Raw genomic sequence first — 15,172 nt, forward strand, 5'->3', positions numbered from 1 at the left:
GCTCAGAGAGCAAAGCTGGACTCCCTCCCTAAATGTAATTTTGTACTTTTAGGATAAAATCTTTCTATGGAGTATCAAAGGAGTAAATGAACAGTAGTAGGCCATTCAGCCCATTGAACCTATTTCTTTTGATTAATTAGACTATATTAATCCGGATCTTGATTGCATTTACCTGTTTTACTTTCATAAACTTTAATATTTTTGCTAGACAACATTAATTCCTGTACACAGTATTAGAATGTCACAGCACGGGACCTCTGATTAAAGTTTGCACCCTCACCCAGGGGATTTCACTTAATAATTGCATGAAAAGTCCTGGAATTTTTTTTTCAAGAGCCAGGCTACGGAAGATCACTCTGCAGAATTGGCAATGGTAGGAGGGTTACACTTCAGCACAAAAATTAACATAATATTTTGAGTTGTAAATGTAAAGCTGTGGATCGTGTGCTTGGTATTGTGAATCTAATAATTCACAACCACTCACAGCTTTAATCTTTACACTTAAAAATGTCAACTTTTTAAAAGATTCATCACTTGAGTAAAGAGGAATCACAATTACATTCATTATTACTTGAAAGATTTTTAACTGTTAACAATAAAGTTAAAATGTAATAAAGAAATAACAGAGACTAGTAGAAAGATAAATATGTTTAATTAGGGTAGAAGATGATTGCCAAAGGAAATGCAACTCCTACGGAAGGCACTAACACTTATAAATTAATCTTTTATATTGAATCCTTTTCATGCATCTAATGAGAATAATGATTCCTAGTGTTGTTAACCTTAGGATGTATGTACATGGTCCAATCCCTGTCCCTTTTGTTGCAAAATGAATCACATGCTACAATTTAAGTCATAAGGTGCAGGCTTGGGTATCTTCTATAAACATATATTGTTAGTTTCTCTACTGACAATTGAGAAATGATCCAAATGTACTATTTCTGCTACAATATAACATTAACTACATATTTCAGATGTCACTGGATATAAAGCACTTTGGAACATTTGAATCTTGGTTTTATTTAGAGTAGAAAACCAACCTTCAGACCAACAGTAGTGCATTCAGGCAATAGCACTCTGACAAGAGTTCAGATGATATTGATAAAACTCTGTACATCTTAAGTGCTACTGCCCTGTTAAAAACTTCCTGCTACATCTTGCTATTCTAAAGTTGGCAAGTTGAATATTCTTATTCATCCAAGGTGACTGTTAAATTTTTGGGTTCTTTCTACTCTTCTTACTCTATATAATTTGCTGCCATATCTTAGATCCCTCTTTGAGGAAGCCTGAACACCACATGGTTTTGAAGTTGTCTGTGCAAGCTAAACTGGGGGTTAAAACATAGATAACCCTTTCATTATTGTTAGGTTTTTTGAATTAATTTGCACTCTTTGGGATCTCCCACTGGTCTTTAAAAAACAATAGAGCACCATATCAGACTTTAAGTTTATAATGTCAAGATAATAAGCAAATAGCTTAACTAATACAATATAGTTACTCTTTAACAGTATTATCTAAACCTTAAGTGGAAAAGAAATGAAAAGGTTGTAATGCAATGTTTATAGGTAACACGGTCCTTTTCTTTCTTATAATCTTCTCTGTGTAATCTCCTTTACCTTTTCCTGTGAAGATTCTAATCAGCTTGACTTTTGTCTACAAGTTCAATGTCCAGGTTCAGCCACTCAAATATCCTTTAAATAAGCGGAATAATTTGCTTGGATTTTCAGAACTGACACTTGGATTCGAAAATGGGTTGCATTTAACAAATATCTGTGCTGGCTCAAAGAAAGCACAGGTATTTGTTACAGACTTCAGACTGGATGTGGGGAGAATGTTCTCCCCCCGGCTGGGGATCTGCAACAGGGGCTCACGGTCTCAGTGTGTGGAGGGAGATGTTTGAGATTGAGATGAGGAGAAATTCCTTCACCCAGGGGGCCGTGAATCTGGAATTTAATTCCACCAATTCAAAACATGGGTGTCATCTACTCTTTCAGCTTGTGTACTGAATTCAGTTGTAATGTGTATTTGCAATTTTCTTTTTACAACAGCTTCTAAATTACAATTATACATGGAATGACACATAGAAATTAAAGGAACAATGCTCAATAGAAACCTAAACAAAAGAAAATATTCCATTTTTGACATTATTTGCTGGCTTTGCTGTATTTGCAATCAATCACATCTAGTTTGGTTTTTGCAATAAATGTATGCCTTAATTCAAGTTATCGAGCAGGGATTTAAAACAAGATAGAGAAAACAACAATGACTCCTTGAGAACATTGACTCAGAAAATTTGGGAGGCATACTGCCCTAGAAATTTGACCCCTGCTCCTGAATCAGCAGGCCCAAAAGCATGTGATATTGGGCATTATTTAGTTGAGGCAGGCCCAACATGCAGATATCAGTGTTGTATTCCCAGGAGATTGCTGGCTGGAGGCTTTGAATGGCCAGACATGGCTTGGCCAGCAATAATTCTCAGGTAGGTTGTTAAACGGGAAGTGAGAGGTGTGCATCTCAGAAAGGGGGGAGGGGCACGGGGCTGATTGTAAGGAGCAACCAGGTATAAAAGGTGGAAATTAATAAAACATAACCAGGAAAGCTGTCTGACACTATTGCAACAAACAGTTAGTCATTTTGTTCTCCTTCTCTGATCTCTCTTCACTTCATTAACATCTACCAGTGGTCAGTCAGAAAGTCAAACCCCTCACTAACAACATTTAAAAGGCACTTGGACAGGAACATAGATAGGGAAAGTTATCTATGTTCCTGTCCAAGTGCCTTGGTTGGGCTGAAGGGCCTGTTTCCATGCTGTATGACTCTATGACTTATGCCATTGTTGTTCAAAAACAGCCTTCTGGCATATAGGAGCAATGGATGTGTGAACTGGGCCAAGGGTAAAGAAGGGGGCGTAGTCTCAGGATAGGCAATCAGCAATTTAGCATTGTGATAATGGGAAATTTCTTTATGTATTTCTTCTGAATGGATGTTCAGTTGTTGACAGTGAGGGAATCGAAGGACATGATGATTGGGTGGGTAAGTGGATGAGATTTAAGATCAGCAGTGGTGGAGCAGGCTGAAGGGGCTGCATGAACTGCTTCTGCTTCTATCTCTTATGTTCTCATGAAGTTTCAACAGAGTTAAGCTCTAACTGCCCATATGACAAGTCACTGCTTTCAAAAGTAATTCAGTGCAAAGTTCTTTGTGAAGTGTTTCAAGATGATAATTCATGATATAATTGCATATTAAATAATCATACCTTAAAAGTACATTAACCAAAACAAGGTAATTGTCAATTGGCTCTCAAATTCTGAAGGCCCAACATTGTCCCAATTATGCTTATTATCTTAAAAAATACATTTTCCCTGTCACATAAAAATTCCAAACTAAAACTAAAAATGTGTGCACGATAAAGTGTAGCTAGTTGAGGTGGAATGGAAAATAATTTAGTACCTTGTTAGGTGCTGAAATGTTTTGTTGTGTAGTTTCTAGTGGTTTCAGTCATGTGTAGCTGCTGGTCAGAATAGCACCAGATAATTTTATCTGTTAAAACTCTTTTATAGAAAGACTTTTAGCCAGTGGAGGGGGAAAGATTCAAGAGTCCTGCAAGCACATTAAGCATTTTATGCTGCTCTTCCACAACAGGAAAATTCTTTGTTTTCTCACTCCCCTGACTGATGTAGGGCTCCATGAGTGGTTGTTGCCCTCGGATATCTTGTGCAAGAAGCCATTGTTCACAAGTGAATGAAAAGGCTGTCTGACAGTGGTCTGCTGTGCTTACATTGGTATTATCAGTAGGGACTAGGCAGAGTTATGAAGAATTAGAGCCAACCTAATATTTCCTTTGCTGATCATGGAGCACTTTGATTATCTGATTGTTAAAAAAAGATAAAAATCACGTATAATAGCTTGTGAGGAATGGGATGGAGAGAGATTGTGTACCCTTAGTTCATCAGTGTACATTGAGACTAATCTTGGCAAGTAATTCCTTCCAGAATGCCACTCTGTAGATTGAAGCAGTTGAGTCTGTATCACTTAACTTTTTCGCATATCTAAATTCTAAAGTAAATTAGCAAGACTGTGGCAGTGTGATGATTGACACTAAAGGCACTCATGGAACAGAGCATTATGTGTAGTCAATCCACACACAGTTTGCGCCTACACAAGTGAAGGCATGGCAGTGTCATACCAGCCTCACTAAGGTCTGGCAATAATCCATATTGCTAATAAATACAATGGGCTAGTGAAAGGTCACCCCAGAGAACATGCATAACGCCCACTGCAAAGCTGTCAAGGCTACATTCTGAAGAAATGGTCAGGCATTAGAGATTCAGTAGCCAACTTCATTATAAATGTGTTAACCCTTTCCCTGGATCAGAGCTATCCTTTTAACTGCAGGTGGACAACTGACTAGAGTCAGATATCTAAAACAACGGAAAATCCTAGTTAATTGCATGGGAGAAGCTCCAAACTCTTTTCAATTTGGAATGGAATTTGGTTTCCATGAAGCTTCGAGGTTTAGGGTTTGTTTAGATCAACTGCTAAAGTAAATAGAGTCAATACAGATTTACAGAAATTTGTACTTTGTATCAGTTTTGGAACGAGTTAAATCACACATTTAGTGTAAGGAATCTCTCTTATACATGCATGATCCATCCTGCCTTTGCACAAACCAAACATAACTGACATTACCATGATCAGTTGTAAGAGAATAGGAGTAAGTCTTGTGGTGGATTGACACAATCAAGACATGGAAGTGATAGTCAATGAAGGGAGAGATGTGAAGCGAAAATTAGGGCTACTTGCTTTGTCATATAGACCTAAGAATTCACTACCTAATTTTATTTCTTGATCCCTCAAGTCAATTCCAAAAAACAAAACTCTGAATCTCAGATTTAAAATTGACAATTGACTTAGCATTGGTTGCCAGTTGCAGGAAAGAGTTCCAAATTTCTATCAGTTATGTTTCCTAATTTCAGTCATAAATGGCCTGGTTCTAATTTTTACTGAAGCTAGCCAGTGGGGATAGTTTCTCTCCACCAAACCTTATACTTGATATCTCTAAAACTTTAACCGAGTTACCCATTAAGTTACAAGAAATATAATATTTCCTTGTGCAATGTCTCCATATAGAGTCATAGAGTTATATAGTATGGAGACAGGCCCTTTGGTCCAACCCATCCATGCCAACCGAGATGTGTATCTGAGGTAGTCCTATTTGCCTGTGTTTGGCCTATACCCCTCTGAACATTTTCTATCCATGTACCTATTCAAATGTTTTTTAAACATTGTATTTGTACCTGCCTCTACACCTTCCTCTGGCAGCTTGTTCCATATACTCCAACCCCTGATGTACACAGAGGCCTGAATGCTTGGAGCTCCTGGAGTCATTAGGGATGTGGTAAGATGGACAATTCAAAACACTATCATGGTGAGGTGGCAGTAGAGAAATAGGTGAATGGGGAAAGCGATAAAAATATCAGCTGACAGGTTGAAAACTGGAAGGCTGTGAGATCCTTAAACAATGAAGGCTGAACATTAACTTGCTTCAGTCCATAAGCACAGGCTCTTACTGACCCTGGCAGTAAACTGCCACATGCCAACAGCTCACCCACCAACTTATTCACAGTTTTATCACCTGATGAAACAGATTCTACCCTTGATTATATAATTTTATTTGAGTCACTTATATTCTTTCCATCCCTCCAGCAACAACTCCACCTGTACTGCTTTGCACAGATACACAATATGGACACACATCATACAACACAAATGCAATCACACAACACAAATACATATGCACACAACCAAAGTATTCTTCAACTTTATCAATCACTGCTAAACTCAGAAACAATTTTATTTCTGTGCCACTCAATTAAATATTTAACACTAGTACTGGCTCATGTTGTCTTCTCTTTCAGATCTGCTGCCCCTCTCTCTCTTTCTCTCTCTCTCTTTCCTACACTTTGTTAGCAGGAAATAGGTTCTCAGCTGAAGAGCATAGTTGACCTGCTCGAGTTCTTGCTGTTCCTTCCGGTTACAGCACAATAAAAGTTTTGTGTTTTGAATTGTCCTTGACATTCTTTTATCCCACAATGGTGGACACAGTGTGCTGGAAAACATGACATCATTATCACTGACAGATGCTCGAATAAATCACCTGCGTATCTGCTTCTTTTGCTTCTTCAACCCTTGGTGTCCAGAACCAAGTGCTCTTTGAAATTTCTTCCATGAATGATAGATAATAGCACATTATGATTGTTTTAGAGTGTATTGGGTTTACTGCTTTTTCATATTTGTTAAAGAAAAAGAATGATTGAGTGTTGTGTGGTGAGAGAACTTATATATGTACTGAGTAGTGTTTTAACAAACAAGTTTTCTGATATCTGCCATCCATGGCTGTTGTATTATTTACTGCAGCACATTGATCATTTTGCACTCGAGGACAACGATGTGCATAAAAAGGAAGAGTCTGTTTCTGTCCGTCTTTCTTTCAAACCTGGCCTCAGGGGACTAACCAAAGGGATACTGCCTCTTTTTTACGCAGCTTGAATGTTCTGTTTTGAGTCTAGTTTGTTTACAAGGCCATGATTGTAGTGGTTTTCACTTTAGGTGCCACACAGTCTATGCAACTGCAACAACAAAACTGAGTTCAAGAAAGGGATCTGTAAACATTTTTCCTATTTATGAATGTTGGGGAAGCAAACAGATAGCACAAAACTGAAGAAAATCTCTCACCCTTTACCTAGAAAAGGCACTAAGATGGTTAGAGAAGTGGAAAGCTCCAGCATTGCCATTATTATGCAAAGATACAGTGTCACTTTTTTCCTCAGCTGGTTAAAGAACTCTCAGATGAAAAACTTATGATGCGCATGACTCACATGAGTCACATGAGATGAGCAATAGTACAGTACAATAGTTATATTTCTAATAGTCTCTTCCCAGAAATATCTTAAATTCAGTGTATCCTTGTGAATTAAGATTGGTGACTTAGATTGTTTATTGAAGCTGACGGCCCTTTTTGGTGTATGCTTATTTCTCTTTTTTCTTTTAACTCTTGAGACTTTTCAATCCCCATTTTCTTCCATGAGTACCCCTGTTTTTCATTGCCAGCTGTAACATTGAAGGTAAATAAATATTGGTCTGGCCCAGAGTGATTGGATTCATTGAAAAGACCAGAACAAAGTTACTGGAGACAAGAGTTTAGGGCAATCTGTGTTTACCTTAAAAGAATCCCTCACTTTACCAGGTCTTACTTACCGTGCCTGGCAGTATGCAGATTACAACACCACAATAAAAGCTCATAAATACTTAGTCCCTTCTCCTGTCCTCTTTTCCTACAGAAGAAATGAAGGAAGAGTATGACACTATGGGGCCTGAAGCCACACTTCAGCCTAGTAGAGGTAACGGTACAGGTGAGTACGTAAGCTGTTCTTTCAAGCTTTATTCATGAAGCAGTGGTTACTTATTTTCCAGACTTGGTTGTTTGAGGTTCTACTCTGAATAAAGTTGTGGGTTCACTTTCATTGGATTTACATCAGCCGGTACTTTCAGTCGTCCTGTCCCTTCCAATTAGCTTTCTCTTCCAACCACCTACCACCTCCCTAGTTCCCTCCCAAAATAATCTAATGGGTTCAATTCCCTGTGTGTGGCTAGAAGTCCACAGATGTAGTAATGTTTGTGTATCTAAAGTCTCTGCAGACTTTACGTAAACAACAGTAAATTAAACGGCAGGCAGTCATGGGGTTGGGTCCCTTTAAGTCTGATCCAAGTTCTTCAAAGCCATCCTGGGTGAATCCAAAAACTGATTTTAAGTAGGAAATGAGGAGCCATGTGTTCATGGGCATTCCGAGAATTTTTTTCCACCTGATAAAGAGCTTCCATTAAAGCCATAGTCCTGCAAAATTGAAAGCTTGTACTTTTTGTCCTGGTGGCTACAACTGGGCACCTTTCTCCTTTCTCTCTGTTAGTTGGCTGAACCCATTTTTATTTCAGTTCATCAAGGTGTTTTCCAGAATGCAAATCAAAGTTGCAACACTGAACCACAGAGACATACGTTTCGGTCTAAATTTAACTTCAGATGGGAACTTTACCAGTAGCTGGTTGCACTATGACATATTTTGCTAATCTCGTGAAAACTGGTCACAGGTTTTGAAATAAACAGAAGCAACTAGCTAAGCTGTTTCTGATTTTGCAAGTGCATCAAAAACCAAAGATAGATTTAAATACATATTTTATGTTTCTTTTCAGCCCGTGTAGCAGGTTCCTCATACTGTGTTTTCAAAGTCTGCGCAGCAACCCTGTCTAACATGTCAGGCTCTGCGGCAGCATTTTGATGGTGGAAAAACATAGAATTTTTAAAGTTTTGTTCTTTAATGGGACAATCTGTATTATTCTGATAGCCATTCTAAAGTTATAAAAGTTATAAATGTACACATTTTTCTTTTGCTCTATGCTTGTGTAAACTCACGTGAGAAGTGCATTTCAAATTCCTCTTTATTTATTTCATCCCTGTAGACTGACAAATGGTTAGCCAATTTATTTTTATAATTCTCCATAGTACAGTGAATTTTTGGTTGGTCATCCATTCTTCATTGGGTATCATGCCACTATTTCAAAATTCCTTTTAAGCCTAACAATAGCTTTCAGTGCACAGCCATTAGTTTAACTGTGCATGTGAGGCCTATTAGATTTAGATCTGTCATTTCAATTTCCACCCATAGTAAGTGCATTTAAGCAGGAATAAATCCTTGGTTTTGGACTGGTCATTACCCAAAGAAGGTTGGTATTTCTGCTTAGGGCAGAATGGTCTTGAAAAAGGAGTTCCACCAGTTCAATAGGCTGTGGGTGCTGCAGCACAATGTCAGCCTCAGTAATGAGTTAGAAATTGGTATATGTTGCACTAATTTTTCAGGTGCAAAATGGGCTCAATTTAGCAATGTGATAGACTGCTAACTATCTCTATAGGCTTTGACCTCATTGCCAATTCACATTTTTAATTCCATTTTTAATGCATCCCGAGCAACTTCTCGAAACAGAAGTACAAATGCTGGACTTTGCAGATTAAAGTATCGAATAATCCCTTTCCAAAAATTTGTTATTGATGGCTCTCCATGCTCACATTCCTCCAGTCGCCCATGTGACAATAGGAAAGATAGAAATATAAGCAGCTTGTCAGTGAAGAGATGTATTCCCTGCATGGACTGCAGATTCCTTACAATCAGGCCCTCAACCTCCATGATTTATTTATTTATTTGTTTGTTTTTTCCCAGTATCTGGGTGTCACAGGGGAAAGTCTGAGTTTATTGTTCCTGAGAAGGTGGTGGTGAGTTACCTCCCTGAACCACTGTTGTCCTTCTGGTGAAGATACTGCCACAGTACTACTGGGGCAAAGTTCCAGAATTTAGACAGCAACAGTGAAGAAATGGTGCTATGCTTTCAAGTCAAGATAGTATGAGATTAACAGGGGAACCTGCAGCCAGTGATGTGCTCATGCACCTGATTCCCATCACCCATTCCAATACCCTTTCCTAGCGCTACCCCCATACACTACCACCTCCCCCACCCCTGCCATCCCCTCCCCACTCTCATGACTTTAATGAGAGTTGCTGCAAGCCTTTTTCTTCCCAAATTGAGGAAAACTGGCAGGGAATCTATTTTCAGGATCTCCTCGGTACTGAGTTTGAGCTGGTCATCAAGAAGAGTATAGGAAGAGCATGAGAAAGCACTGAGTTTCACCCTCAAAGCATAAGAATTTGTTGGAAGAGTATCTTGTGTTTCATGTCCAAATACATTGTGACCTGTTGGCCTATAAGTTCAATTGGAAAATGCTGTATTGACTGTTCAGCGTTACGCAAATGATACTCAATTCAGTTCTAGAGGAAAAGCTAGAAAAGGGAATTGGGGCCATTTTGTTTTACCCCATGACATCAAGTGAGTCACCCTGATATGACATCTGCATTGGCATGTGTGGAATTATGTCATTCACTATGCAACCCCTTCTGAGAGCATTGCAGGGAACATAGACTATGTTGTCTCAGGATCACCTGCTTCTGAACATTGAGTGGCCATCCAACATGGTACTGGATTAGGAACCAGTAAACCTCTTAGTGACGTTGTATCCTTCTGGTATATCTCCTAACACTTCACTAACTACCCTCTTTCAAATCTTGGTGCCAACTTCTCTGAGTCCAAGCCCTGACCCTTCTGAGCCTCATATTCTACTGATGTCCAGGCCTCAACCACCATCCCATCCCAATCCCCTGAACTCTCATGGTTCACCTTGCCTCCCCAGTTGGGAGTGTAATTCTCCAACCCTTGATACTTACTATCACTCCCACCCCAACTTAACTCATGGCCCTACCAATCCTTGTCCTGAAAACCTGGGCCCCTTTCCCCAGTCTTCAGTCATTATTAAAAATGTGCAATGCCTAAAAAAGTAAAGTCTGTAGTGGGGCACAGAACAGGTACCCCACTCCAATACTAGTCTGGCATGAACAGTTGAGCCCTTTAGATTTTTAAGGCCATTGTGTTAAAGGACCTTTATAATGTGCCAAGGAAATGTCTAACTTTTGCACTGAAAACTTATAGTTACTGAATTTGAGGGAAACCCCTCTTTCTCTGTATATAAAGGTTCCTGGTAGCCATATTGTTACTGAAATACATAGAGTTGCTGGTTGTAATTTTTTTTTCTTTAAATAGCACCAAGATTCCCAGTGTAACTATGAAATGCCAGTAACAAAAAAAATCAAGGAAAAACCCTGAAAGATAACAAGACTGAGGAAAACAGAAGTAAAACTTGGCATAGTAGCAAGTCAGGCAGTTTAGGCTTGTAATCAGCATGTACCAATAAGGGTCTGTCATTTCCTGACTAATGAAGGCTGTGGTTTTATTTGCTTTGTTTGTGATTATTTCAGCTATCTCCACCTAACAGTTAGAGTTCCCACAAGAGCTAAACAGTATGGGGAAGCAAAAATTCCAAGTAAAATTGCAGTTCTTCAAAGCTGTGCATTGTGACTCGAGAGATGACAAGTCACTCTGGCTTCTGCAGCAAGATTGGTCGACACAGAACTGACATTCTTCTCCCTCCCTCCCTTTCTCAATATATTATTTTAGGAAAGACTGTAGATTGCACGTCAGATCTCGAGGAGTATTTTGCCAAACGGAAGCTTGAGGAAGGAGACAGCCATGCGGTTAGCATTGCAGAATACTTGCAGCGGAGTGACACAGCCATTATCTATCCAGAAGCGCCTGAAGAACTTTCCCGGCATGGAACACCAGAGGCCAATGGGCAAGAGGACAATGGTGAGCCTCTCCCTGCCCATTAGCCATTACACTGATATTTTCAGCTGCTTTCATCATAAGGTCACTAAATGCCTCAGTGTTTACACTCAAGTATTGGGAAGTTTGTAACAGTTGATGGAGGTCTTGTCTCAAATATAGAGTTATACACTTTCCTACAGGGTCTCATATATGTCATTGTAAGGACTCCATTTTACAACTTCCTGTACTTTATACCACACATTCACATTATAAATGCTACTTCAGTCAAGTAAATAGTCATTGTATCATATGAGTAGTATATCTGGTATAGGAATACTTGATAACTGTTCATGGAGTGACCTTACCTTCATGTGACAGTTTGCTAAAGTTACGTTAAAGTTTTTATCCTGCGTACTCTTCCATTTAATTTTAACACAGAAGAGTAACTTATGCTTAATTTTAAGTTATGCTTAAGTTTTGGCACAGACTAGAAGGGCCGAATAGCCTGTTTCCTGTGCCGTAGTATCTGTGGTTCTATGGTTCTAATTCCTTGGAGGATTTTTCTTATATGACCAGTTTCATTTTATACAGTGAAATGACACACCCTAACATACAACACTCATAGAGTCATAGAGTTACACCGGCCTTCGGCCCAACTCATCTGTGCCAATCAAGGTATCTATCCAAGTTCGTTCCATTTGCCTGTGTTTGAGCCATATCTCTCTAAACCTTTTCTATCCATTGAAACAGCAATCAACAATAAACACTCGGCAGGTCAGGCAGCACCTGCGGAAAGAGACACAAAGTTAATCTTTAAAGTTAAATGTTCCTCATCAGAACAAAGAATTTATGGTTGATGTATTGCTGCACTCTAGGAAATGACAAAACTTTCATTAGTCTCCTGGGAGGTATAGATGGCCATTGCAACTGCTCTTAGTGGGGCATATGCAGAAATTTAAATTTGAACAGTTTAGAGGGACATAGTTATAAAGCTATGTCTCTCAAATTAACTGTGATCCAGGTTGTTTTTCATCGAGCCCTGTTGGAAAATATAGGGCTGTAAATGGATGTTTGATAAGGAGAGATGACCTCACCATCTCTCCTTTCTAAACATGTTTCAGTGCTTTGTCATACACATATGCACGCTTTATGCTTATCTGGGAGTGAATGGAGCATGCCCCTACTAACACACAACCTTGCAAACGTCACTCCAAAATGGAATACACTGGTATGGAGGGAGTCTGGATTAAATGAACAGACAATTGGAAATCAGAATGTGGGAGAGATGGTTTTCTGAGAAGTTGAGATCAAGTGACTGTCCCATCTTGTGACATTGTGATCTGATGACCAGGTCAACAGGGAATAGAAGTTAGCTAGTGTTGCAAGACCATTTTGTCTTGCTTCTGGACTATTCCCATTTAGAAATGTGGATTAATGTTGTCTCTTGGCTGAAAGTATAGCTTTCATGTTACATGTTGTAAAGGAGTTATCAGGGTGAGGTGGGATTTCGGTTTTGCACTCTCTTTTTGATTAATGCTTTAACTGTTTTGGAGTGGTTATGCAGGGTACGTTCCAGAGAAGCGACATAACAGAAACAAAATTGCTACTCCTTCCATTCCTTTGGTATGTTGAAACTTGCCTATGTGAGCAAGCCATTTCTGCTGCTGGCCAGTGGCAACAATTGGCAGTTGAGAAAATTTCTGAAAAGATGTGTTAAAATGCACAAAGATCATTGTCCAAAACACAGACTATAAACATTACTATGAACAAGAAGAAGCTGGTTTGATTAATTGTGAAAGAATAACTTTCTTTTAATGCTCCTACATATTCAATCGGCAACATTCAGGCAAAAGACTTGACCCCCTAGTGGGTGAGCATAATAAGCAGCCATTTTGTAGCTCTGACAACTCAAGAATATAAAATGTCCCCGGAAAAATGCATTAGTGTTGTTACTTTCCAAACCTCAAGTACAAGCTTACTGTTCAAATTGCCACCCAAAGGTTTAGAGCACACTGAAGGTGTTGCTGGTTGTTTGGTCAGATTTGATGATGCGTCAGACTGTCCTCTGACTTTTCAGATGCGCTGACTAGCATTGAAGAACTAAAAGGAAAATTTTATTTTCATTAAAAAGCTGCATCAATGCAGCTGGTAGATTAATGTGATGAATATGCATGTCACCACCTGAGCAGAAAATAAACCACTGGAAGAACTCAGCGAGTCAAGCAGCATCTATGGAGGAAAAGGGATGGTCGACATTTCAGGTCGAGGCCCTGCATCAGGACTGAAAGTGTAAAGATAACCAGTGTATTAGAAGTGAGAGGGAGGGGTGAGACAGAGGCTGGTAGCTGATAGGTGGAATCAGACAAGGGGTGGAGGTTACTGATGAGTAGACCAAGGTCCATGGAAAGAGAAGCCCCTGAAGAAAGTAGAAAGAGGGGAAGAGGGGAAGATTTGGCTGGTGGTAAGATCCCATTGGAGCTGGCAGAAGTGGTAATGTGTTGGATGTGGAGGTTAGTGGGGTGAAAGGTGAGGACCAAGGCAACTGGACAGGGGGTTCTATCTGGACAGGGGGTTTGAGAGCAGACATGTGGGAAATGGAGGAAATGCATGTGAGGGCCACATCAACTACAGGCTGACGTTTACCTTTGTCTCCACAAATGTTGCTTGACCCACTGAGTTCTACCAGCGGTTTATGTTTTGCTCCAGATTCCAGCATCTGCAGTCTCTTGCGTCTCCACCTGAGCAGTCAGTAATTACATAAGCCTGCTTGTTGCCCATGTGGTTATTTTCCACCATTCAAGGTAGTGGACAGATTTGACTTCAAATTACTCCCCTGTGGTGTTCAGAATGAAAACTTTGCAATGGCAGTCAGAATGAAATTGTGACCAAATGACCGATCAAAGGATAGCTTGCAAATTTCCTATCTAACTGTTTCCTGAAACATATCCCTGATTGGTGCCTGCCTAATCCACAATCCTTCAAATCTCTCTTGTCAATTACCCTCTTCTACCTATGGATGGGTACTTGATGGTTGGCATGGACAGGATGGGCTGGAGGGCCTGTTTCTGTGCTGTGTAACTCTGACTAAAGCACCAAAATGGCCACAGCCAAAATCACAAATAGCTTCTCTTGTGAATGCGGCTTTAGACATAACCTCTCCTCATAACCCTTGACTCATCTGCAGGTTTCGATTCAGTTATTTATATTTTTTCAATACCTCACCTCCATTGCCCAGCCACATGGAACTTTCTTCAAGGTTACTGTTCAATTGTAGACAGAACCTCATCATTAATGTTTTATAATCCTATATTTCACCATTATATCTGGATTCCTCTGGTCTCTTCCTCTTCCTGAGCTGCACACCATTCCTTGACAATATTATCCATGGACATAAGGTCAGATACCCAGCCATTTCTCCCCATCAATTCTCTTGACCCCTTCACAATTTCTCTGGCCCCCTGATTCTTCTGGTTTTTGCAGACACTTCCATGGGGAGCTCTGGGCAATGCTGATAGGGTTGGGGATTCCTGTTTGATCATACTGGCCATTTCTTGTGGCCAATTTCCAACCATGTTCAGTCATTGGACTCAGCATGGAGCTTAGCAGTGGACAGGAGCTTTCTGAGGTTCCCAGCATTTACACTGGCAAACCTGCTCTTGGATTCTGCTCCAGTTAGACCTGACTCAGGATCCATCAGCAGCAATTGAGATCTGCTGTGAAAATAGGGAAAATTGAAACAAGTTACTTTTATAGACAAAAATTATTTGTGATTTTAATTTTTTAAAAATATTTAAAAGTGCTTTACTGTTTTCTATTGTTCTTTCACTTTTTTTAAAAGAATATATTTATTTTTATTGCAATAATTGGATTTTAAATATTTTATATTTCTGAGTATCAGAAATGTTCAGAAACA

The 15,172-nt window shown here is 39.5% G+C and overlaps 1 protein-coding gene across 3 annotated transcripts in view; it reads left to right on the plus strand.

Annotated features, from left to right (window-relative positions):
• The window catches only part of LOC127567635 (zinc finger E-box-binding homeobox 2-like), a 120,247-nt gene that overhangs the window by 89,006 nt on the left and 16,069 nt on the right, over window positions 1–15,172 (plus strand). For all 3 annotated transcript variants that reach the window (XM_052010619.1, XM_052010618.1, XM_052010620.1), the window contains exons 4-5: window positions 7,341–7,412; window positions 11,113–11,301. In XM_052010619.1, coding sequence (XP_051866579.1) covers window positions 7,341–7,412; window positions 11,113–11,301 — 261 coding nt within the window. The remainder of the gene's footprint in view (window positions 1–7,340; window positions 7,413–11,112; window positions 11,302–15,172) is intronic.

This window comes from Pristis pectinata, chromosome 1, assembly GCF_009764475.1.
Source record: "Pristis pectinata isolate sPriPec2 chromosome 1, sPriPec2.1.pri, whole genome shotgun sequence".
Taxonomy (NCBI): Eukaryota; Metazoa; Chordata; class Chondrichthyes; order Rhinopristiformes; family Pristidae; genus Pristis; species Pristis pectinata.